We start from the raw sequence: 27,424 nt of genomic DNA, 5'->3' as shown, positions 1-27,424 counted from the left end.
ATAGTGTGTGTGTGTGTGTGTGTGTGTGTGTGTGTGTGTGTGTGTGTGTGTGTGTGTGTGTGCGTGCGTGTGTGACAGTGCGCGTGGGGTCACGCGCGCCTGTACGGGAAGCGATCCGTGGCCTGTTGGATTCCTATGACGAGCGCGACAGGGAGGCGGGCCGTGATGTCATGTGAGCGGTTCGCCCTCATTGGCTGAACCGCGCACGTGACCCGGCCGTTGCGCCACAAAATGTTGTCTCGTAAAAAGTCTGCTGCGCCGTCGCGCGCACTATGGCCTGCATCATTGAGGTACTGACTACAGACGCGGCCTTAGACAGCTCGGCAGTCCTGCTGTTCACCATTGTATCTTAAAATGTTAGCAGTGGTATCCATGTTATATTAAGTGGCAGCCTCATGCAATCTTGCTGCATTTCTTGTTTTCTTGGTGCATTGGCACGATTATCCACCGAGTAACATTATGAATCAGTCTCTGAGCATAATTAAACACCGCCTTATTGTAAGGTCTTTAAAAATGATGGGTGGGTGGATCTCCGATTGGCACACAACCACTTCATAGACGGAAGTTTTTGCATGGGGTACGGCACTCATCTGCAGTCATAGCAAACAGCATGACGCAGCTGAATCCCATTTTATCCTCCAATGCAGGAACGTGCCCATAAGGTGTGTGCACTGACAAGCTGTATATTTAATTTCACACCTTATAGAATAACCAAGCAAAGTTACTGGTACCCCTGTTATTCAGTACATGTCCCACTTGCTTTAGGGCAAGACATTGGATTTAAAAATAAATAAAAAGGCCCTTCTGACATGTAACATGCTGCACAGTTTGTAAACCTGTAGTCCCCGCCCCTCAGTTGATGCCTACTCTCCCTTGTTTTGGCTTGGCATGAAGCAAGGGGTCTCCTAGTATAGAATTGTTGTCCTACAAAGGGAGACCACGCACTGCAGGGGAAATGTTATTTCAACACAGGACGTTTGCCCTCTTCCAAGATGGTCGCTGGGCAGCTTCCTGCCTTGGGAGTCACTGAGACAGCAAACTCGTATGTTTAGTTCTGGTTCTCAGGATGTTTCTAGTCTCTGGCCATTTTAACCTATTGGCTGTAAAGGGAGTCATTGTTCCTCCTGAACTCTGGTAAACCTGCAACAGAAAAAGGTCTGCCTCTTACTGACAAGGGACATATGGGAGGAGAAAAAAACAAACGTTTAAAATAGTAGTCCCTGCTTAATACATCACTTAAATGTAGGCAGAGATTCAAAAAATACAATGACGTAGAGAAAATTGCGAGGCATTTCTTAGAAATTTCACAATGTTCATATATAAAAGAAGCCCTGTAACTTTGTATATATATTTTTTATTAAACAAATGTTTTTCTAAATTTGAAAACCAGCACAAAATGTTCCAGTATGAAAAGCAATTTCTAAAATACAATTATTTTATGAACCTTATAATTGGTACCAGCAAGTTAGAGGCAGTTTACATGCACTATATATATTTTTTTTATAGAAGATTTCTGCACAATATTGTACTGTATAATAGATGGTCTGTTTTCCCCGCTATCATTTTTTTATTCTTTTACAGAGTATATAAATAAAACAAAAATGAGCACAAAACCTAAAATTACTACTGTTGGCTCCAGGGCAGTGTATCACACCCTGAACCAACTTTAAAATGCAATTGACCTGAATGGCAGTTAACGGCGGATCGGCGTGCAGTATCCCACATTAGAAGCCTATATGAGAAGGATAAGATAAGCAAAATTTTCTGATGAGATCTTTTGTAGTCTTCATGGAAAACTGCTCTGTGCTGCCTGAAGAAAGTGAGAACAGCAGTTGTCATGTCCACACTATACTACAGGCTTTGGTGCCTTTAAAATTAATATAAAAAGCCAATGTGGTTTAAAAAAAAAAAAAACCCAAGGTTGGTAACCTACTTTAAAAGGGCATCGCAACGAGATTACTTTCAAACAAGTTCAAATTGGTGGGGGGGGGAGGGGGAGGGGTCGAGAGGGAGAACTGCACCTTTACGAGTTCCTCCGTTTCCAGGTAGCAGAAAAACAAGGGGAAATTAGCTAGGCTTTGCCAGCCTCACATCCTTAAATCTGGTGTGCCAGTCACAGAAGAGGAAGCATCAAACAAGCATCCAGTACAATGCCTCTCTGATTATTAACCTTCTATGAACCAGAAAACTATCATTTACTGTGACACATCTGAAGAACTCTCATTGCTCCATTAACAATCTATCAAACACCACAACAATACACTACTCTGGGACAAATGCAGGTGCTGTACTTATGTAGCACCTTCATATTGCAGTGACAAAATGATTCATAAACAGGACAACTGCCACTGACTTCAGTCAATGGGAATCCATTCTGTAGACCGTGAGAAGTTTAAAAAGTTCATGAGGGGCTATGGGGCCTTCCATGGAATTGCAATACAGGCATACCCCGGTTTAAGGACACTCTTTAAGAACAGTTGCGAGTAAGGACATATCGCCCAATAGGCAAACGGCAGCTCGCGCATGCGCCTGTCAGCACGTCCTGAACAGCAATACCGGCTCCCTACCTGTACCGAAGCTGTGCGCAGGCGGGGAGACTATAGAGCCTGTTACAAATGCGTTATTTACATCAGTTATGCACGTATATGACGATTGCAGTACAGTACATGCATCGATAAGTGGGGAAAAGGTAGTGCTTCACTTTAAGTACATTTTCACTTTACATACATGCTCCGGTCCCATTGCGTACGTTAATGTGGGGTATGCCTGTAATTGTTAAAAGGGCAATGCCCACTAGGACCAACATTTGTAGTCATAGCAGTGAGATTTTGAAGGGATAAAGCTGGGTGGCTGACGGATTCAACAAAAAGGCAGAGCGCCAATGTGTCTTTTTGTAGAATGATATCATAATAATATGTGACATTCTGTAAATAAGCTGAGCCGAGCGATTTCCTCTGCCTACTTACTCTCTTATACGGAATTTTCCGGTGTTCAACAAGAGTTTGCACAGGCAAAGCCCAACCCCACTCTTCACCTGCCCTCTGTTTGCTTTTATTAGCCCAACAACAAGGACGGGGTGGAATCAGGGCCGAGGAAACCCGATTCAGAAACACGCCTTGATTCATATGACCGCCAGAGCGGAGCACGGCGGCAGAGGAGTTGGACATCACGGCACGAGCGAAGCACGGCGGCAGAGGAGTTGGACATCACGGCACGAGCGAAGCACGGCGGCAGAGGAGTTGGACATCACGGCACGAGCGAAGCAGGGTTGCAGAGGAGTTGGACATCACGGCACGAGCGAAGCACGGTGGCAGAGGAGTTGGACATCACGGCACGAGCGAAGCACGGTGGCAGAGGAGTTGGACATCACGGCACGAGCGAAGCACGGTGGCAGAGGAGTTGGACATCACGGCACGAGCGAAGCACGGTGGCAGAGGAGTTGGACATCACGGCACGAGCGAAGCACGGTGGCAGAGGAGTTGGACATCACGGCACGAGCGAAGCACGGTGGCAGAGGAGTTGGACATCACGGCACGAGCGAAGCACGGTGGCAGAGGAGTTGGACATCACGGCACGAGCGAAGCACGGTGGCAGAGGAGTTGGACATCACGGCACGAGCGAAGCACGGTGGCAGAGGAGTTGGACATCACGGCACGAGCGAAGCACGGTGGCAGAGGAGTTGGACATCACGGCACGAGCGAAGCACGGTGGCAGAGGAGTTGGACATCACGGCACGAGCGAAGCACGGTGGCAGAGGAGTTGGACATCACGGCAGGAGCGAAGCACGGTGGCAGAGGAGTTGGACATCACGGCACGAGCGAAGCACGGTGGCAGAGGAGTTGGACATCACGGCACGAGCGAAGCACGGTGGCAGAGGAGTTGGACATCACGGCACGAGCGAAGCACGGTGGCAGAGGACGACGGCCTGGGAGGATAGTGTCCCATCAGTCCGACCCAGAAGTCTTCACCAACATCCTGTGTCTGCCGCTGCAACAGCACGCTCCTCGCTCTGACAGACGCCCTGCTTTTCTCCCGCCGTCCAATTCCTCTGCTCACCGCTCTGGCGGTCCTTGGTCCTCTTCTCCAGGCGTGGTCCTCCTCCACTGAAGCCATGTTGGCAGCCGTATTAAGGAGGTGAGGGAGGAGGAGGGTGGGGGTGAGAGAGGAGGAGGAGAGTGGGGGTGAGAGGAGGACAGTGGGGTGAGAGAAGGAGGAGAGGGAAAGAGGAGGGAGGATGGGAGAGAGCAGAGGAGGAGGAGGAGGAGGAGGAGGAGGGTGGGGGGGAGAGCAGAGGAGGAGGGAGCAGGGTGGGGATGAGAGGAGGATGTCCTCAAATAATATATTGTATGCATTTTAAGAAGTTTAAATGGGCCAATTGGAAGCTATGACATCATCCCTTGCATTGCAGCTTCCTATTGGCCAGCGTGACCGGTACCGGAGCATGACATACCTGCGCCCCTTATGGATACATATATGTATCTCAGGATCACGGGCAATTAATGCGGTTCAGCTCCAGAGAGACCCTGCTTCCTTCCTAGTGGGAGGAAAACTTTCTTCTTTGGGGGGGGGAGGAGGCAGCTTTAATAGTGCTTGCCTAAGGGCAGCACATCCCCTGGGGAAGGGCCTGCCAAATTATTTCTTTTGTAACTGGGACAAGTAATAATTTGTTCTACAGCTAGAGAAACTTTGCTCCAAACCCCTTTTTATCCTTTCTTTTTAATTAGAGGTTTGAAGCAAGGTGTCCCCGGAGCTGAAATTAACAGTTCAGCTGGGCCCCGCTTCCAACCTGTAATAATACGTTTTTATTTTTTAAACGCGATGCAGCCTGTTCTGCTGCTTTAAAGCTGCAGTTCAAATTATCCTACGTGTGTTTATTTTATTTTTTAAATAAATCAGTTCTGTACTATGAGAAAATACTTGTAGCATTTAAAAAAAAGTTTATTACAGGGTAACAAGCATTTTTGTTTCTATAGCAACCATTTACAAAGTCACATCCCCTTCCTCTTTTGAAACTGGATATGGTTTTTGAGCCCTGCCCTCTCTCTCTAGCAGTGCACCAATTGTATCTAGTGACTGCCTGGTCACATGATCTTCCCCACAGAACTCTGCATCTTGGGTAATCTTCTGCAGCACTAATTGCGATTTAATGAACCCCCGAACCGAATCTTTGATGATCAATCACAGAAGAACGGATTGATTGGCAATTTAGCCAATAACTTGCCAGTTTTAAAAATGTAAAAAACGGTAGCTTGAACTGCATCTTTAGGCCGGGGCCATAGAGGCTTCAGGAGAGCGGAGGCGCGCTAACGCTGAGGCTCGCCTGCTTAAGTCAGCGCGATTCCACGGACTTGCAGGCGAGCCAGCGTGCGCGAAGGGAGCCGGGGGGAGGTGGTTGGAGGCGGGGCAGTGACGTCGCTGGGCCAATCGCCCGCGACACACTGACGTCACGGCGCCGACGTCACGGCGCCGTGACGTTGACGCTGCTTCAGGCTGATTGGATGTTTTCAGCCAACAGCGCGCTGAAAAACAGCTTGGCTGTCGGCTGAAAATTCCAAAGCCTCAGCACGCCTGCGGACGCTCGCGTGAGCCCCCTCTCAAGGCATCCTCATTGAGGATGCAGGGGCTCCGCGCTGAGCGTCCGCACGGCTCAGCGCGGCCTGGCCTTCTATGGACTCGGCCTTAGGCTTGTTCTATGATAGGTGCGGACCTACCCGAACGCGCGTGCCGCACACTTTTTGTGTGTACAGTCCGTGCTGCCGGGAGCGACAGGTTTGCAGTATATAAAGAAGGGAGGGGGGGGGGGGGGAAAGAGTTAATCGCCTAAGTCGCCACAATAAATGACTTGGTGATATGGATGAATAATCGCAGTGATAAGTGGTGGGTGCAACACTGAATTCTGTGTGCACACGAGGAGCAAATGGAGGGCACAAAGACATGTGCACCGCCAAAGAATTCACTTTGTTGCACACCACCTTCATAAAACATAACATTTACAGCTTAAAACAATGCCTCACTTCTTAATTACTGTTTATAGCCACAATACAGTGATACGTGTCTTATTGTATACGTAATGTGTTATGAAGGTGGTGTGAAACAAAGTGAATTCTTTGGCAGTGCACATTTCTTTATACTCTCCATTTGCTCCTCGTGTGCACTCACAATTAGCGGACACATCCTGTAAGCAAGATTGAGAAGGGATAGCCAAGCAGCTGTGTCACAGGCACACACTTTCCTGTATTCTGAAACGTGCGTCACTAAGGAGCATTATCAGCCTGTGTCTCTCATTAACAGCCATTCATGTGCAATAACAGCTACCACAGCTTAGAGAATTAGCTGGACCGTTGATACCTGGCAACCAATATAATAACTCAAAAGATCCAGCAACAGGAAATGAGCCCGTCACATGACATCAGTGTTGACCACAGTTAGTTGTATGCAAGCCTTCTGCCAAAAAACTTCCTTTTATAAAAGGACTTTGTGACTGACTTCCTTAAAATACATGTAATCACCCTTAAAATACAATAATCACACTTTAAAAAAAAAAAAAACTACCCGGCTACTTTATTTATTTAATATATATAGGAAATTCAACATGCTTCCTCTCATCCCCCACACGCCCCCAATGATGGCAATGAATGGGGTGCGGTGCAGCTTGTCAAACGTATTTCCTCTAACCTTAGCCTACCTTCTCCTTGTCAAAAGTCCAATAAACAGAGGGAGGAAAACGGTGTTGCACACACAATGATATCACATTGTGCAATGACATCACAGATCTATATAGTCCGAAGCAGCCGGTCTCAAAAATCCCAAATCCCATGGACTTCATAGGGATGCATCGGACTATATAGAAGAAGGTCCCCTGTTTGGGAGGTGCCCATAATAAATACAGCATTGTGTGATGATTTTGCAGCAGGTGTGAACATCCTGAAGCCAATATTATGCTTAAAAAAAAATCAGGCCTCTCAGACACTCTCTTTCGGGATTGGCCGTCCTATCTGTAAATTTTATTAGATTATTGCCTCTAACCCTAATGTAATGGTCTGACAATAGGCCAGTGACATAAATAAATGCAGAGTTGTGCATTCATGTGCAGCAGCAATAAGAGGAACACAGACAACCATAGAACACCATGTCACACGGTGGTTTTTGTGACGTCCTGTGGCTGTTGGCACTTCTTTCTGTGGGACGATGTGTCCGCTGTGAATGTTATCTGAACGGAAGAGACCCTCGTGTAGCAATCACATGGTTGCAAATCTAGAAGGTCTGCACCATTCAGATGGCTCTTTGCACACCCACTGAAAGGTTTTACATGAACTGCCCCCCCCCCCCCCCCCCGCAAGCAGATTTGTGACCCTACAATGTCCAGAGGCCCCCTGGTTCTGGAAATATGTCATTTTTTTGTGAGACCCCCCCCCCAAAAAAAACCCACTACAAATATGGAGGCAGATTACAAACAAGCCCTGACCTCAGCAGCCATATTGTTTCCCTAATTTGCCACCCTGAGCTCGCCACTCCGGAACCAGGGTGTCCCCAGACCAGGGATTGCTGCTTTAAACACTGGTTTACTACCAACACTGCAGGCAGCTAAAGGACTGAAACAGGTATTTTATTCCAATGCTTCAAATGTCTGTTGGAACACGCAATGCCCTTATAAAGGAAGCAATGCATGTTCAAACACAGACTTAATTGTAAACAGAAATTAACAGAGCGAAACATACAGTACTGTAAGCACCAATAACCTAAGTGAGTATTTGCAGCACTGAAATAGCAATATTAAAAACTGAAGATTGCCAAAGTTTTAAGTCCCCTTCATTTGAGTGGAGCACTCTTTCCCAGCTCAAGAGAAAACTTCCTCATAGCCTATTCAAAAAGGAGGTCCTTGTTTATTTTTGCACCTATGCTAAATCAACTACCCCTATTTCCGCAAAACTATTTTCTGTATTTTTATTGGGGGGGGGGGGAAGCCGTTGGAGAGAAGGCAAATGAGTTACAGAGGACTCCCGCGCTCCCCGGCATTAAATTTAAATGCATGCCGAAGAGCGCGGGACAGCTGTAACCGCCAGTTTGCGCACCACTGGTCTATAGTAAACTATACTGTTAACAGAAACTCCATAGTAGGTGCAAGTTGCCTGGAAGATCCTCTGCCATAACAGAGGAACTAAAGTGCATTTATTTTCATTTGCCAATGTTGAAGGGTTAACATAATCAATATACCAGGATAACAACAGAGGTGGCCCGCTGTTATCCACCGGAATCCGGCCCGCAAACCGCCGGATTGCGGATCCAACGTTAATACGTGGCGGTGAACATGGGATAATCCGCACCGACGTCGGATAATGCGTTCAGCGGAATGCATTATCTGGCGCCAGATGATCCGCTCGACGGATAACGGACAGTGAGGACCACCCGTGATAAAAGTAGCGTATATTAATGCACCAGAAGAAGTTGGAGGTCCCAATTATATAGAAGAACATTCACTAACAAGAGTAAGTTACTAAACGTCTATCACAGGGGTGGGTAACTTCAGTACTCAAGGGACACTAACAGGAAAGGTTTTATGAATATCCCTGCTTCAGCACAGGTGGCTCAGTGCTGAAGCAGGGATATCCTTAAAACCTGACCGGTTAGTGGCCCTTGACGACTGGAGTTGCCCACCCCTGGTCTATGTTGTAGTATTGAAATCCATGTAAACCAGCAACTGAAAGGTTAAGTATTTCACAACACCAAAACGCTCAGCAGAGAGCCAATTGTTCAGACATTGAACCCATGAATACAATTATTTTCTCCACTACATTGCAACTGGAGAACACATTAAAATATACAGTTACTGTAAACTAGCTGAAATATTATTTATTTATTTTTTTTAAGCTCTCTTACTTCCTTCCTTTAACTTCCTATTTCACAGTCTAATAATAGGCCTGGTTTTCTACCTCAGATAAAGCGAGCCAGATATCCCGCAACAGTACAGCAACCACAGCGGATATACTAAACCAAGCAAGAGTTAACCTTCCACAACCGACACCACACCTTCCCCCACAATTAAATGTGATTTTGCATAGAACATTGATTAGTTCCAGTGTGAATAATTATGAGAACCTTTGAGGAATTGTTGAGGCAAATCGGGTGTCATTTACGTCAGGAGGTCCAGTGCTGCACGGAAACAAAGTACTAAAATATATTCGATTAAATAAAAATAATAATATTAATAATAAGGTGCATTCCAGAAGTTAAAAGGTCAACTTTGTTTTCAGCAATGAAACCAAAGCGCAAAATCTCTCCAGGATCACAGAATAGACACATTATTTATAGTGCAAAACTTGCCAACCTTTTTTTTGTTCAAGAAAAGGGCTCATAAAATTACTATCCATTGCCCACTCGCGTGGTATCGGAAAAATTCAGGCGTCTTCAGATGTATGAAGGGTTAACACGTGTAGTCTTGGTCTTTTCGTTTAGGGCGTTTGTATGTACAAAAAGCTCCCAATGTTTACGAGAAAAGAGAAGACATAGTGCAAAACCGTTTTAGAAGAATAAAATACACGCTAGAGCAGTGGACAACGACCCTCACATGCACCAGGCAAGTAAAAAGCATGTCGACCACTGAGTCCGATGGCAAACCGTCCTGGACACCTGCTCCTGCAGACGCTGCGCTATCCTGTCCTAATGCACAACCGCGCTTCTGGGTAGATGACATCACCGGTGGGGAGGTGCAAGGAGGCTCGTGTTCCGGTGTCTACTCGCAGGGAAGGAGGAAGGACTAGTGGCACACGAAGTTCCACCCTACGCATTTCACTCTGTTCTGCGAGCTTTGTCAGGGGTACAATAATTCTTCCATGGTGGGAAATGATGTCGTTTAGAGTCCCAGAAGGTGATGTCACGGTGACGGAATGAATTCATTGGATAATACACATCCTAACTTCATGACTTGTCATTGGACACAAATCATAGCAATTGCTGATTGGATAAAATACAATTGACAGCACTTCAATGAGATCAGACACCTAAACAATTGAAATACTATTATGACCAATTGCATGAGATACACAGTTGCCAATTAAACATTTAAGTATTAAAGAAACATAAAAAACAAAATAGGCAAAAAATGGGTACAAGAGAAAACATTTGCCAATGGTAAAAACCAGAGATAGATATATGTGAGTGTTTCTCATGCAATTAGTCCTAATTATAGTATTTCTATCGTTGGGTGTCTGATCTCTAAGTGCTGTCAATGTATTTGATCCAATCACAACTTACTAGAATTTGTATATGTAGGAAGAAAAACAGAAAAATACACAATGGTGTGGTGTGTTCTGGCCAATGGAGCCCACTGCAGCTCTCAGAAGTACACGCTGGTGACAACAAAACTAGGCGCGACTTAGATTTGCCACTTGCAGGTGAAGTTACAGAGAACACAGCACAACAAGGCGTCACATCCTGACAGCCGCACTGATTGTCCAAACCCTGGGAGACCCTCCAATTGAGCAGAGATGCTCGATGTAGACATACGTTTGTGAGCACACCTGGTTTGTATACGTTATGTCATAAAGACGTTAATACACTAGTAGGTTTTCATTTCATCTAGATTAGCACACAGACCAGACAAGTGTGAAGTTTATTAGAGAAAGAATGTTTATGAAAGTGTTAACAGTCTTGAAAATTGTGAGTACAGGCAGTCCTCGTTTTACAACGCTTCGCTTTACAACGAATGGCTTATCCAACGCTGTGCAATGCATACCTATGTTCATTTTTACAACGCCAAAACGGCTTATCCAACGCTCTTACGACGCTTTGCAAAGTTGTTTATGTATATATAATATATTATACTATATAATATATTATATTTTTATATTATATTATATATTATGTTATATTATATATATAATACAGTATATACACTATATAATGTATGTGTATGCTGCGTATCTTATTGTCTGCGTAAAATATTTTGTGTATTTTAGCATTAAAAATGCCTTCAGGAACGGAACCTTTTATTTAAACAGTGTTCCTATGGGAAAACGTGTTTCGCTTTACAACGTTTCGCTATCCAACGCCATTTTGAGTAACGCATTGTGTCGGATAACCGAGGACTGCCTGTACACAGCATTAGACACCTAGTTAATGTTGGTGTATTATAATAATACAATATTGTGATCTTTTTCTCAATACATGTGAACAAACCTCTATCACACCATGCTTTGAGACATATATATTTGTGATCCCTGTACCCGATGAAGAAAGTATTAGAGCAGTGTTTTTCAACAGGGATTCCTATGAACTCTTGGGTTCCCTGGGGAACTCTAGAGGGTTCCCAGCAATTTGCAGGTCATTTGAAATTCGTACCAAATACAGAAGAATTTACAATGTCTCTGATCTCAGAAGCACTCCTAGAGAGGGTTGTGGTCCTTACAATGTATCCGATCTCAGACACACTATTGGAGAGGGCGTTTTGATTTCTTCATCATGAAAAAGAGCAGCACATTTGAGTAGAAGGTTTTGGCAACTGAAGCCGAACAAGAAGATCTCCTCTAAAATCTCATAGGAAATGTATTTGATAAAGGACAGTCCCCCACAGAATGTATTTATTATATATATATATATATATATTATATATATATATATATATACACATACACACATACACATACATATATATATATACATACATACATACACACCAAAATATCAAATACTTGGAAGCTAGCATTTTGTTAGATAAACCCAGCGGACAAATAAAGCAGGTTAGGGGGAGGGGTGATCACGGGTGACAGTAAGAATCGCCGACCATCCTAAATAAGAACAGCCTGGCTGATGCTAAGACACCCTTAGCCCCCTCCACCCACAAAATACCTGCTGTCACGCTGTATCCAGTGTGTCCCACTGCAGAGGAGATGATTCACTCGGGTAAGTATCTGTTGCTGTGCGTAGAGTCCACATGCAACCAGCTGGAGTAATCAGCACAAAAACAAGAGAAGCGGTGCACAGAGGCAAGGAAATGAACCAAACGCAGCTCTAACAAAAACGGCTATTTGTTGAAAAAAACGAACAAAAATCACATAGCTAGGTAAGCTCTGACGCGTTTCATCTCGCAAGGGACTTTGTCAATGAGTGAATGGTAAAAATGTCTGCATGAAAATGGTAAATTTTTACCATTCACTCTTAGACAAAGTCCCTTGCGAGATGAAACGCGTCAGAGCTTACCTAGCTATGTGATTTTTGTTCGTTTTTTTCAACCCGCCGCCCCTCTCTTCCCCTACTCACATTCCTCTCCCCCCCCCCTCTCCACCTTACACTCCCTCTTCCACCCCATTATGCTCTCTCCCCTCTTCCCAGTTACACTCCCCCTCCACATACACACGCACACACACCTTTGGGCAGCATGCCGGTCCACATCTCCCGCCTCCTGTCGGCCGGAAGTTGAACCCAAGTTCCAGCGCCGACAGGAGCAGGGAGAGGAACAATCACAGTGATCGGGTGGCTGCTGTTGAGCTGAGGAGCCGCAGGGTCACTTCTGTGTAGGGTGTCGTCACACCGCCAGGTCTGCTCCCCCCCCCAGTGACCGTGGAACCCCTGAGGGGGAACCCCAGTTGAAAAGGACTGTTCTAGTACACAAACATGTATTGTCATTGGGTCCTTTCATATAGTTTTTTTTATTTTTATCTTGCTAGGTAATAATTGTAATGTCATCATTGCCAGAAAAGCAATCATTCAGAATAACATTCTTGTTGGAAAATTCAAATAAATATATAAAATTGGGGAATGATTTATTTACGAGATTCAGGTCACACAAACCGTCTTATCACGGACCAGATGTTGTTACCCTCCAAAGCATTTAGAAACATTAAAAGTGGAAAATAAAGTATTTTAAAGTAATTCTACTCATTTCACCCATTTTACAGAACTGTAATAATGATACCATCGTTAGTCAAACAGATACAAACGCAAGACAATAAGTATGTAATAAGCAGGCATGTGCTGTGACCTGAAAAATAGGAAATAACTTAGACAAGAAAACAAGAAACTTTGACTTCCATGGCTATTGACTGTTTCTAAGGAAGATAATTACTCAGGTAAGATGTTCTAAACAAAAGCTAAAAAAAATAAAAAAATTTAACTAGTTATAAAATGTAGCCAGGACTCCAAGAATTAAGGATTAATGGGACATTCTAAAAACAGTTTCTAAGGTAAAATATGGAATCTGCGTATCCATGCAAAAAAACGAGCAAAATCAGATCAATTTCAGATAGTACAGGCATACCCCGCATTAACGTACGCAATGGGACCGGAGCATGTATGTAAAGCGAAAATGTACTTAAAGTGAAGCACTACCTTTTCCCACTTACCGATGCATGTACTGTACTGCAATCGTTAAATACGTGCATAACTGATGTAAATAACGCATTTGTAACAGGCTCTATAGTCTCCCCGCTTGTGCACAGCTTCGGTACAGGTAGGGAGCCGGTATTGCAGTTCAGGACGTGATGACAGGCGCATGCGTGAGCTGCCGTTTGCCTTTTGGGCGATATGTACTTACTCGCGAGTGTACTTAAAGTGAGTGTACTTAAAGCGGGGTATGCCTGTATTGTGTGCATAACACCTGTTGCATAGTAGTAAGATAACGGGGCATGTTCGTTGTAAGGAGCTTTCTAGCTAGTTAAAAAGGGACAATCCCTCCCGCTTCATCCCCGTAGCCGCGCGGGCAACGACGTGCGCGCCGCACACAAAGTACAGCCCTCTATGGGGCAGGCCCCAGTCGGCGTGTGCACAAGGTGCGATTGCCTTTGCCAAAAGACAAGATTTTTGTCTTTTGGCGCGGTGGCCGAGCTGTGGTCACGTCACGACGGCAGTTCAGCCAATGAGGGTGAACCAGTCATGGGGCAGATCAGAGCAAATTTATTGTATTTTCGCTCTGCTGTCGCACCACGTGACGCTGCGAGCCAATCACATTGCGGCCCAACGCTGTGACAGAGCCACGCCCCCTAGCCACGTGCGTCACCGCTTGCAACATAGAAACTAAACACGGGCCCCGCGTGCCCACGCAACGCCTTAGATGTTACATCTGGACGATTGATAACCTTTTTACCAAAGTCTGAGATATATAGATATAGTTTATGTTTTTGTGTAAACATGGTCAGCGGAGACTTGTAAGGGGTTTGATTCCCTGGCTATTTCAGTCTATCTAATAGCACTGTGCACACACTTTTCCCCCTGCCTGCTTCTCCCCCCACCCCCCCTCCTTACCTTGACGCCATGGGGTCATGGGACATCACGTTGCCATGGCAATGCGCCGTCACACAACGCGCCTTCGGAGACACGGTAAGAACTTATAGAGACCGCGCGGGTCGCCCCGGCATTTAATTTAAATTCTTTAGGGAAGAATGCGGGGCCTCTAATCGCTGCGCCCCTCCCTCCAGAAAATCGCATACGCCCCACCAGTTCTCACACTCCTGGGCTAGATCTTCAAACCTCTTAAAAATCAGGTCTCATAGCATCAGACTACCTAACTCAGTAACAGACGTTATTTTCTCTGAGGCGAACGCATACCCATAACACTAGATAAATGCATAAATAACGGGTGTTTATCCCATTAGCACAGGCTTATTGTCACGTTATTGTAGCGCAACATTGCGTTAGCATGCAAGAATGTCATGTTAAGATAGTCTAAGCCTCACTCCCATCCAGACCCGGAAATATATGTTTAACTAAATTAATTAATTAATAAATTAATTAATTTTTGTTTCTATAGCAACCCTTTAGAAAGGCACAACCCCTTCCTTTAATGTAACAGGCTCTGGCACACCCCTTTGTGAGTCCTGCCCCCTCCACAGCCGTGCACGTGCATGAGCACAAATGTATCAGTCATTGCCTGGTCACATGATCTTCCCCCAGAACTGACAGAGCAGCAGCAGCAGCAGCAGAAAAGGAGAGTAGCTCAGAATTAATTAATTAAACCTTATTCCATTGCACGTGTGTAGTTAATGTTAAATATTAACAACTCATTTAAAATCAAATCTGTATATATAATACTGTAAACAATATGTATATTTAATTTTGTGTGTATGTGAATGTGTACAATTCAATTACTATTAAAATTAATAATGGCTTGTTCTTGTATAGCACTGCTAGTTCTACATAGCACTTTACAGAGACATTTTGCTGGCACACGGCCCTGCGGAGCTTAGGTGTGTATGTATGTGTTTGTATGATATAGATATATATGCACACGCACGCATATACATGCGCACGCGCACACATACACGTGCACACGCACACATACATGCGCTCACGCGCACATACATGCGCACACGCGCACATACATGCGCACACGCACACATACATGCGCACACGCACACATACATGCGCACACGCACACATACATGCACACATATACACGCACACAAACATGCGCACACGCACACATAAACATGCACACACGTATACATGCGCACACACAAACATGCGCACACGCGCACATAAACTTGCGCAAACGCACATATATACACACACAAACATGCACACACGTATACATGCGTACACGCACACATATACATGCGCACACATATACACACGCACACAAACATGCGCACACACACACAAACATGCACACATATACATAAACATGCGCACACGCACACAAACATGCACACACGCACACAAACATGCGCACACGCACACATAAACACTGTGTGCGCATGTTTATGTGCGTATATATTTATGGTATTGCTTGACCTGAGGAAGAGGAAAACTCTTGAAAGTTTGTCCCATGACACAAATTGTTGGTCCAAATAAAAAAAAGGTATCAATAAATACTGAAGAACTCTGCAATAAATACTAAATACTGCAGCGAAGCTCGGCAGCGGCAGAGGACAGCAGTGGTGGCGGAGGGAGAAGAGGACACACACACACACATATATATACACACACACATATATATATATATATATATATATACACACACACACATATATATATATATATACACACACACACACACATATATATACACACACACACACACACACACACACACACACACACACACATATAATCACACATACTCACCACCTTGCTGCCACCACTGCTCCGGGACACAACCCCTTCCCCACCCCCCACAAGGCAGCGCAACCCCCCTGCATCTCCCGCACGGGCAGGGAGGCAGGCACAGGGATCGGAGCAGAAGGGGGCGCATCTCCCGCTCCCCCCTCCCTTCCCCACCCCCCACAGGGGCAGCGCAACCCCCATCCATCTTCCGCACAGGCAGGGAGGCAGGCACAGGGATCGGAGCAGAAGGGGGCACATCTCCCGCTCCCCCCTCCCTTCCCCACCCCCCACAAGGCAGCGCAACCCCCATCCATCTCCCGCACAGGCAGGGAGGCAGGCACAGGGATCGGAGCAGAAGGGGGCGCATCTCCCGCTCCCCCCTCCCTTCCCCACCCCCCACAGAGGCAGCGCAACCCCCCTGCATCTCCCGCACAGGCAGGGAGGCAGGCACAGGGATCGGAGCAGAAGGGGGCACATCTCCCGCTCCCCCCTCCCTTCCCCACCCCCCACAAGGCAGCGCAACCCCCATCCATCTCCCGCACAGGCAGGGAGGCAGACACAGGGATCGGAGCAGAAGGGGGCACATCTCCCGCTCCCCCCTCCCTTCCCCACCCCCCACAAGGCAGCGCAACCCCCATCCATCTCCCGCACAGGCAGGGAGGCAGGCACAGGGATCGGAGCAGAAGGGGGCACATCTCCCGCTCCCCCCTCCCTTCCTCACCCCCCACGGGGGCAGCGCAACCCCCCTGCATCTCCCGTGCGGGCAGGGAGGCAGGCACAGGGATCGGAGCAGAAGGGGGCACATCTCCCGCTCCCCCCTCCCTTCCCCACCCCCCACGGGGGCAGCGCAACCCCCCTGCATCTCCCGCGCGGGCAGGGAGGCAGGCACAGGGATCGGAGCAGAAGTGAAACACATCTCCCGCTCCCCCCTCCCCACTGGCGGCACAAGCCCCCTGCATCTCGCGCAGGCTGACAGCCACAGGGATCAGGGTAGAAGGGGGCACATCTCCCGCTCCCCCCTCCCTTCCCCACCCCCCACAAGGCAGCGCAACCCCCCTGCATCTCCCGCACGCGCGGGCAGGGAGGCAGGCACAGGGATCGGAGCAGAAGGGAGACACATCTCCCGCTCCCCCCTCCCCACTGGCGGCACAAGCCCCCTCCATCTCGCGCAGGCTGACAGCCACAGGGATCGGGCAGAAGGGGGCACCACACAGCGGCAGATCGGGAGCGAGCACACGTCACTGGGAGACTCATGAATATTCATGAGTCTTCCACTGACTGCCGGAGGCAAATTATAAACAAAACCCAGCTTTTAATATGTCACAAAAATTTCGCCGATCAATACATGGAGAACGGATTGACTGACAGCTATACAGTTCTTTAGGTAAATAGAGATTGCACACATTAAACTATTAAAGTAAAAAAATTAATTAAAAAAAAAAAAAGACTGAACTGCAGCTTTAAAGGAGCAACCCAAGCAATATCCTCCATGTGTTTTTTTTTTAATAAATCAGTTCTGTAGTGTTAGATAATACAACCTTTTTTAAATTTTACAATTCAACTCCTAGGCCTCGTTCAGGGTGCCAGAGGCAGGAGTTGGAGGGAGGGCGTTCGGGAGGGCGGGCGGCAGTCTGCTGGGCGATGTATGTTCATCCCCAGCAGACATTTTCAGGAGTTGAGGAGGGGGCGGGGCTACAGACGTCAGGTTAGGGATCGAGGCTGCAGTCATGAAATCATTCTCAAGAATGATTCCATTGGCTGCCGAGGTCCCAGTGACGCTGCTGCAGCTTCAAAAAACGATTTTTTTGTTTATTGAAACTGTAGCCAGCGTCAACTCCGGGCTTCGGAGACAGGGCAGCTGCTACCCTGACAACCAGTATTCAATTTGAATACTTTGTGTCCCACGGCAGCTCGCCCTCCCTCCCTCCGAAGCCTGCACCCTGAACGAGGCCTTAATGAGTTTTAAAATACTGAACATCCTTTGATTTCCGTAACAGGTTTTAGCCACCTCCCCAGCAGTGCAAGATATTTGCAACACTTTCCTGTTTGTGATCATTTGTTGCCAATATGCCCAGCAGTTTGAGCTGCAAACTGTAACAATAGATAATGTTACCATAGTGATATAATACAGGCATACCCCGCATTAACTGCACCGACACACTTTATTCGAGCAAATACCCAGTATGTACCTGGCAGATACCTGGAATGCGCCGCTCCTCACCTCTGACAAGCCCCGTTGCATTTGCCTTCCCAGCCTGGGTTCATGCCTGGCTGACGGGCGGCTGATTTGTTAAATGATAATGATTAGGATTTAATAGGCTGCAATGCTTCGCGTGTCTACCAGATGGCATAAATTCAAGAATTGTAATGCAGTATATATATATATACTGTGCAGTATTGCAGCCAGCGGGAATAAAATGCTTCAATCCCTGCCTGGAAAATACCTCAATGCACTCGGGCAGAAAACAGTCACAAACCTCAATACACCCGGGTATACCCGAATTCGTGGGACTAGCCGAGCTCGAATAAAGTGTGTCGCCAGTGTAACGTACGCAATGGGACCGGAGCATGTATGTAAAGCGAAAATGTATTTAAAGTGAAGCACTACCTTTTCCCACTTACCGATGCATGTACTGTACTGCAATCGTTATATACGTGTATAACTGATGTAAATAATGCATTTGTAACAGGCTCTATAGTCTCCCCGCTTGCGCACAGCTTTTGTACAGGTAGGGAGCAGGTATTGCTGTTCAGGACGTGATGACAGGCGCATGCGTGAGCTGCCGTTTGCCTATTGGGCGATATGTACTTACTCGCGAGTGTACTTAAAGTGAGTGTACTTAAAGCGGGGTATGCCTGTAATGCATTGTAGCTGCTGAGTTACACTGACTAATGGATTTGAAACTAAAAAAGGCTGCCATTTAGTGAAGCAGGATTTTGCTGATCGATCAAGGGAGAACTAATCGATCGGCAGCTTATGTAATTAGTTTTCAATAAAAGGGCTGCATATTTTAAAAACAGAAAAAAGTTTTTTTCTTATTTATTTTTAAGCTGCTTGGATTACTTCTTTAAATCATACCTACTGTAACTGTGGTGCTGCTATACTCCGATGCAGAACCTGCAGGGTTTAGATGGTTATAAAGCCAAAGTTTAGTGGCCGGTTCTATATTGCATGCGCTACACCGCGCGCGGCAGTTTTAGTTGGCTGAGGTGAATCAGCCATTCTACAATGGTGCCATGCACGCACGGCAGGGAGAGTGGAACCGGCCGACAGGGGAGAGGATGAAGAAAAGAAAGAATTTGCGCCGCTACCGCTGCTGAAATGTATGTATATGTGTGTATATGTACAATGTAATTAAAACATTTATTAAAGTAGTTATTTATTTCGAAACTTATTTAAACACACATATACATATACATACAGTACCTCACTATACACACAAAAAGCGTGCGGCACAGACACGCACGTTCGCACAGGCGCGCACACAGTATAGAACGGCCCTTACAGAAAGTGAAGTCCCTGCGTTGACCTCGACAGACCTGTGTATATATGCACTGTTACGGGGGACTCCTCTTTGGCATCTCATCATCACTAATTGCCGTTAAAATTTCTGCTAGAAAACAAGACTTAACCAAGTTATTGACCTTTGAAGATGGAAGTTAAGGCAGAATGGGACGTTGATATTAATATTTATTTAATATTAAAGTTAACAAGTCACTAACACAAGTGAGCTTTGTGGATCCGGCCATACGTGTTTAGCAAGTTCTTGCTCATCTCCACCTTATCTTTATTGCTTCTCTGATAATGATAGGGTGTGGTAATGGCAAAGAAGACACTTGATCTACTAAGCCCTAAGAAATGCAACTTGCAATTAATTTAAAAGCGGACAACCTTTGCGATTACCACGGTTACAATTGTTCAGGGAAGTCAATGAAAACGGTTGCATTATTTACAAAAGTATGTGTGCTGCGCGGCGATGTGCGATTGCACTTTTAAAATCACAACCCCGATTTAAATGATAATGTGGCTTCTGGAAGGAGGGGAAACGACGAAAAAAAAACAACAACTTTGTAGCAGATTGTTGGTTGTCAAACCTGTTTTCCAGGACCAGATCACAAAGTCACACAGCCCCTGGATAAGAACACAGAGGATTGCAAACGTTCTGATTTAGGAGTAGCAAAGGTGTAAAACGGCAACAAGGTTAGTCCCTTATAGCAGCACTCCTGGCGACACTTTATTTGTAATAGATTTTAAGCAGGAGGTCTCCCGAACTGAACCGCGCTGATTTCAGATCCAGGGACCTCCTGATTTCAGAGATACTTCCCTCCTCCATAGGTGCTGCCGGTAGGCGCTCTGGGTGGGTTCACAATATGGCGCTTTAAAAGTCGCAGGTCCTGTGGGCCAATAGGTCCTTCCTTGTGGCTTCCTACTGGCCCACGTGACGCGGGCGCTTTAAACTGCACAGAGATACCAGTAGCAACTACGGAGGTAAGTATATCGGGAAATAGGGGGTCCCCAGAGCTGAAATCAACAGGGTTCAGCTCCAAAGACACCCCCCCCCCGCTTCAAACCTAACCAAAAAAAAACATGCACACTGTCGCGTGGAGTACTCCTTTAACGTAGCAAACCCCCCCCAGAAGCCTGTATGCGTTTAACTCATTTAGGGGCTAATTCAACAAAAAACACAGAAGTGGCCGTTTGGTTGATTTTCTGCTAAAAACTGCCCGTTGGTGTTGTTTTCTTGCCCCCTGAGCATATCCTGCATTAAAAAAACAGGCGTTTCTTTATCTGTAGCTTGAGGTTACCATAGCAATATTCCAACTGCGCTGGGCTCTGGGGAAAGCTTCATTTTAACCTCCTGGACACTGCATATTTTCAAACACACCTCCTGAACGAAGCAGATTTAAAAAGTAAAAAAAGGTAGCTTTGGAAAGAGCAAGATGATATCTAATCAAATAAAAAGTGAGGCCTGCTGCTTCAGCTAATAATTTTTGATGACCATCATCTGTGCCCTAGAGTAGACACACAAATTACCATATTTTTAAAAAAAAATGCAACTCAAAAAGCATTTTTTACAAAATATAGATGTGGATAAAGATGAAGAATTTCCTTACACTATAATGTAGTGGCAGCGTTTGATAAACCTTGGCCAACATCTAAAGAAAAATCTTTCCTGCCAAAAGAATACAAATATTTGAACAATAGAAGAACAGTGCTGTGCTTATTTGCCTTTGGCTTGTAAATGTGCTTGTAAATGTGTTTGTACTGTATAGGGTTCTTTTGAATTCATGCTAATAGACTTAACGCTAAAATTCTCAATCATCGACGCAGAGACATAGCACATGTAAAGAACACGTGTGCAGATTTACTCGGCTAATAGATAAATGAGTATGTACAGTTTATCTGCATTACTTTATGCCGTACTATCTTTATAAACTGGAAGCATGCAGTCATTAAAATGTTTCTAACTGTTTTTGTATAATAAAAAGTTAATCTAATTAGGCTCCAAAGCATTACACTGCACTACCCCAAATACTATACAATACATTGCTTACATATGTATAATCCGCTAAAAAATAAAGAGAAAAAAGGGGAGGAAAAAAGGGTAGGAAAAAAGGGGTGAAACCGCACCCCCCCCCCCCCCCACAAGATTTTGGTGTTCCAGGCCCAAATATGGCATTAGTTGGAAAGTTAAAATTATGATACTGGGGCTGGGATTCATAAATCCGCGATATTGCCCCAATTCAATGGTCTCTGCCATTGACTTGAAAAAGAATAAACATAGGAAATGGAAACGACCACACGGATAGAACATAAGAAATGGAAACGACCACACGGATAGAACGTAAGGAATAGAAATGACCACACGGATATAATGTAGGACATTGAATGCACAAAAGATATTGTATTGAAGAAATGCACTGTCATTGTATATTATGTTAAACTTCAATAAAATGTAAAGTAAAAAAAAAGGGGGGTGCTATTGCAGAAGATGCCTTCTGTTAGTGGAATACTCAGGAAGGAAGGATCCCACGCTCCACGGTTTTTTAAATAAAGTAAATTTATTGTGCCCCACAACGTTTCGACCAATAGGTCTTTCTCAAGTGAATAGGCATGCCTCATTAGTGCAGATTCATGAAGTGCCAGTGAACCTGATCCGGTGTTAACTCCTGTTCAATTCAATTGGCGTTAACACCGGATCAGGTGTGCTGACCTGTCCTGGCGCTTAATGAACCTAATGCTTAATTATCTCGTCATGTTCATTCCATTTCCTACATAAGATCTTTATGCGTATCCTATTTTCTCAATTCTATCCGCATGCTTATTCCATGCCCTACTATGCCACCTGTTCTTGCTTTCCCCAGTTATAGCCTCATTTCATTTCCCTCGCGACTTTTACTTTGAATATCCATTCCCTACGTTCATTCTTTTGAGTATATCCCAGTTAGAATATCCCTAGTAGCCTGTCAAATTTGGTCATGAATGCCCAACTCTGAACAACACCACAATATCATGTACAGTTGTAGCGCTCAGAACAATAAAGGAAATATAAACGACGTGGTGTTTCACTCTGTAATTAAAAACACAATCACATGATGGAAATGCATATTTCACAAAAGGGGTTACATGTGGTTTCATGAGCACCTGGCACTGAGCAGAGGAAGCCACCCGCAGTTACATTCAATTCCTACATTGCCACCACACAACTCATACAAGACTCTTGCATCACTCGCTGCCTTCCCCCACCCCGCTTACACAAGTCACCACCAACTCCCGCCTCCCGCTGGCCGGCGGAAGCCGCGATTGGTTCATTACCAGACGCTCCCGCCAACCCCATAGGCCGAAAGAAACATCGGTCACCCCAATATTACTTTGCCATCTAGAAAAGAGGAAGCGACGGATATCTTCATGTTAACCCCCACCCCTCCAGCGCCCAAGGGGTTAACTAATGGGGAAAAAAACAAAAAACATAACTGGCTGAGGTCTGCACTGACTCCCTAGAACAAGTCAGTCACTGTGTCTCCTCAGAGCAAGTCATTACAAATATACCCCACCGGTTCTGCCCAGGCCTGTGTGCAGGTTTAAAACTCCAGCTTCCAAAATGGAGATCGCGAGGGGCTATGCGCGGGGATATTACATTACACCGGATATATATCTCCACCGTGGATCCACCATGCAGAGGAAGGGGGCTCAAGGGAAAACCTCCGTGCACAAACAAGTCATGTAACAGCTGCTGCTGCTGCTGCTTTCCAGTCCGGCAGTAAAGCGTGTCAGGCCCAGCAGAGCCGCGGGGACACGGGAGGCTCCATTTTGCCCGGTTGCTCAATTTGGAGGATAAACAAACAAGCTGATTGCTATCTCCACTCTCACCGAGACAAATATTACATGTTACTTTTAGCTGGGGTATTAAATACAGATCCTTGCAGTACGACACACAAAATACAAAAGTGTGACTTTGAATCAAGAGCAGGTTTAGATATATAGAAACAGTGTTAAGAATAAAACGGTTCAAAAGCAAGCAGCAATTACACTTTTAACAATATTTCCCCTTGCCATCCAAATCACGTGCTTAACCTGCATATATTATTCCTTACAACTCCATTTCATTTTTTGAACCAAGAGAATAGAAAGTACAGGCATATCATTTGCATGGATTTAAATGGTACTGGGGTTATTTATCAATGTGTCTGGTGCAAGTACCAAAAGGAATTTAAAACAGAAATGTTGTTTTTTAATGCAATAACCCTGGTACCGATTTCTGCCTAATCTATGACATAAAATCCCCACGTCTCACATTTAGATGGTCTAATTTGGAGTTTTATTTTTATTTTTTACATCATGCTGCAAATAGCAGTAACTGTCAGCCCAGTCCTGGGAAAATACTGTGCCTGACATTCCCAGCCATGTTCTCAATGACCTGCCCAAGATCCAGGGAAACAAGATCCATGTAGAATATCACCATGACTGCTAAACATCTCTCTTTCTCTGAAATCAGGGTGTATTTTCCCCTTCCTAAAAACAAAAAAAAACAACCCAAAAGAAACACCGCACAAAATGCCATGAAAATTACCTGCAACAATCCAGGATCATTTCCATTAGCAGGAAAAATCCATTTACTATGTAATCCTGGCATGATGATCATCGCCAACAGCAGTCCCGATTCGCCCGAGGCACACTGACTACTAGCAAGCAATTTAAATTCAAAAGTGAAATTAAAAAACTCTTCACCCTATCACAGCCCCAAATCAAATCCTCCTAACAACTCCGACCTTGTCTTTTTTTTTTTTTTTCTTCTCTCTGGTAAATATATTTATTTCGCAAGTGTCTGCTTCCTGCTTGCAAGAGATCTGCAATAAGCAGCTCTGACAATAATACGATTAATAATATTCTAATAGTGTCGGATCGCGATAATTCCTCGTGGTTTAAAAGGTGTCAGATGGGGGTGTAAATATTTTTTTTTTTTTTGTAAGTTACATACCCAGGCAGTAAATGATCGCAGGATCAAAACTAAAAGTGACGGCTCCAGATCGAAAGCAAAACAAGGAGAGGAAAGTGAGAGAGCTCAGGCAGAAGTCTCCCCTCCCTCCCTAGATTTGTTTGTTTCGTGTTTGCTCAGCACAGGGAGGGGGAGGATCTGCTTGCAAGTGCTGAAGGTTTTTTTTTTTTTTTTCCTGCTGCTGCTGTCTTCTCATTGGTGAGACCTGCCCCTTATTCATCAGCTATTCTCGGAAAAAAAGGCAATTTCATTTTCACTTCCCTGTAGCTGGGCTGAGCTGCATAGGCTGAGAACTGCAAACGAGTCACTTCTCAGGAAGTTGGAGGCAGTGGCCTTATTTTTTTTTTTTTTTTATCAGAATTTTTTTTATGTTTAGATATGTGTTGGTAAAGAAATAATGTTCTATATGGACTGAGAATCCATATATGTGTTTTGGTTGTGTGATATTGTTTATCAAAATTGTGTGTGTGTGTGTGTGTGTGTGTGTGTGTGTGTGTGTGTGTGTGTGTGTGTGTGTGTGTGTGTGTGTGTGTGTGTTGCAAAAGATTAGCTTAGAATAGATTGTAAGCTTCTAGGAGAAATGTCTTCCTTTGCTTTATGTTGTAATTTACTTGATTTTATTGTCACCATTGTTAGTACTTCATTTACCTTGTATTGTAAGTTGTAAAGTGCTGCATAGTGTTGGTGCTATATAAATACAATTATACATACATTCATATTAAAGTCTCCCGGCTGCAACAAACGGTATCCAATTTATCAATAACAGAAACGCGCATTTCTTCCTGGGGATCTTTTTGGTAAATCTGATGCAGTGCTTTTGTCTACGGAAAGATTGATACAGTCTCTGAAACCAAGGCATAAATAAATCCATCCATGATTTTTAGGATTTCATCAGGAATTCTCTGCCACGTCTGCTTTTTCTGTTCTTTGTGGATGTGGTTTATACATAAACACATGTAATGCCTTTAAATATTTTTTCCCTCTCCCTCCTAAAGTACCTTATTATCCTGGGTTTCTGAAGAAACCGGTGATTTCAAAACATTAAAGGGGTCCGTTAGAGAAGCGGGCATTAGGACATAGAAGAGGGCAGATTTGTAAACTGGGGCGGGAAGGTATGTCAACAGGGATGTACGTGTGCGGTCTTCAGGGCGAAGAAAGTCTACGTCGCCCTGAGGATTGACTCCACAAGAAATCGTCCTGCTAACCTCTTCAGGAGGGTTAGAAGCCTGATTTATCCAGACCGCTCCTCCATGGTGCTTTGTCCAACTGAGGAGCGATGTGAATTTCATTGTTTCTTCGACGATAAGATCGTCCTCATCTGTGCCGCTATTCTTCTTGCCCCTATGGATCCTGTTATCTGCCTCGCCCCGCAGGCAAAGTTTCTTGGAAGAGTTCAACATCATCTCAATGCCTGGATTTGCTGTCAATCACGACTGAGATGAATTGGACATCTTGTGACTTGGATCCCTGTCCATCTTGGCTCTTGAAAGAGGCCATTGATGCAGTGGCTCTGTGGTTGGTGGAGATACCCAACAGATCCCTCTCAGCAGGAAAGGTGCCGGTGGCCTTGGAAAAAGGCACGGTTTCATCTCATTTTGAAGAAAGTGGATCTAGATGTTGATGTTCTCACAAACTGTCGTCCAATTTCCAACCTTCCCATGGTAGGAAAAGTGTTGGAGAGTGTAGTTTTCACCCAATTGGAAGATTGTCTAGAAAGGGCCGGTTTCTTAAATCCCACACAGTCTGGCTTCAGAGCCTGTTATGGAACTGAGTGGGCCCTGGTCTGTGTGGCGGATAATTTATTGATGGCCATGGACATGGGCTGAATTTGTGCCGTTGTCATGTTAGACCTCTGAGTGGTCTTCGACATGATTGATCATGGTGTGCTGCTGCACCCCCTGAGGGACATAGCTGGTATCGGTGTGACCACATTACAATGAGTTAGCTCATTCCTGCAGCCTCCGGACCCAGTAGGTTGCTATGGGGTCTAGTGTCACTGGTGGGACCTGTCCCCTTTGGGGTCCCACAAGGGTCAGTGCTGTCACCCTTCAGACCAGAATCATGGTCTGAAGGGCCACCAGTATGCTGATGACACACAGTTCTATGGTTCTTCCCACAGCAGACCAGGGACGACTGTTGTTACATTGACGGCTTGCTTAGACGAGGTGATGGCATGGATGAATTGGCTGAAGCGCAATCCTGACAAGACAGAACTAATGATTATAGGTTCGGAAAGACGCCCGAGTATGGGAAAGGGGGTTTTCCGGTTGCCCCTTATCAATGGTGTACAGCCGCTGTCCGTGTCGTCGCACCGTAACCTTGGCATCTTCTTTGACCAGACTCTCAACATGCAAGCCCAAGAGTTAAGACTGGGTTGTTCTATCTGAGGCTGCTTCAGAGTTTGCGTCCACTCCTGTTGTTTATGAACCTTGAGTCACTGGTTCAGGCCTTTGTGTTGACACAGCTGGACTACGGGAATGCCTTAAATGCAAGCCTACTTGTGTGCCTGACGCAGATACTCCATCTTATGCAGAACGCTGCAGCTCAGAGGCTGAGGCATGTTTCTCATTTTGAGTATATTACTCCCATCCTACACGATCTGCACTGGTTTCCAGTGATCTTCCGTATTCAGTTCAAATTTGCCATTAAGGCATTTAAAACCTTGCAAGGACAAGTGCCTTCCTATCTGCAGTCTCTTTAGATGCCTCAGAGGTATACTGGCTATGATCTTAGGTCTTCAGGGGGTGTCCGCCTCTGTGCTAAAGGTACTGCATCCTACGCTGGGTGGTCGAGCCTTCTCGTGTGCAGCTTCAGAGGTCTCGGATGCAAAAAAAGAAGGTGATAGGTGCGCAACTAAAACAGACTCCCACGTGAAAACGTGCTAATATTGA

The 27,424-nt window shown here is 45.3% G+C and overlaps 1 protein-coding gene across 3 annotated transcripts in view; it reads right to left on the bottom strand.

Moving 5' to 3' along the window:
* The window catches only part of IRF2 (interferon regulatory factor 2), a 56,754-nt gene extending 32,080 nt beyond the window's left edge, over positions 1-24,674 (bottom strand). Inside the window, exon 1 of one of the 3 annotated variants that reach the window (XM_075610515.1) lies at positions 24,516-24,674. Coding sequence is in view for 2 of the 3 variants with exons in the window: in XM_075610508.1 (XP_075466623.1) it covers positions 24,108-24,179 (72 nt within the window). In the remaining variant the exon portion in view is untranslated. Of the gene's footprint in view, positions 1-24,107; positions 24,494-24,515 lie in introns of those variants that run through there. The other 2 variants (XM_075610508.1, XM_075610506.1) reach the window with 2 other exon arrangements.
* Positions 24,675-27,424: the final 2,750 nt, after the last annotated feature.

The sequence above is a fragment of the Ascaphus truei genome, chromosome 1 (assembly GCF_040206685.1).
Source record: "Ascaphus truei isolate aAscTru1 chromosome 1, aAscTru1.hap1, whole genome shotgun sequence".
In the NCBI taxonomy this organism is placed as follows: Eukaryota; Metazoa; Chordata; class Amphibia; order Anura; family Ascaphidae; genus Ascaphus; species Ascaphus truei.
This window is presented reverse-complemented; position numbering and strand designations above follow the sequence as displayed.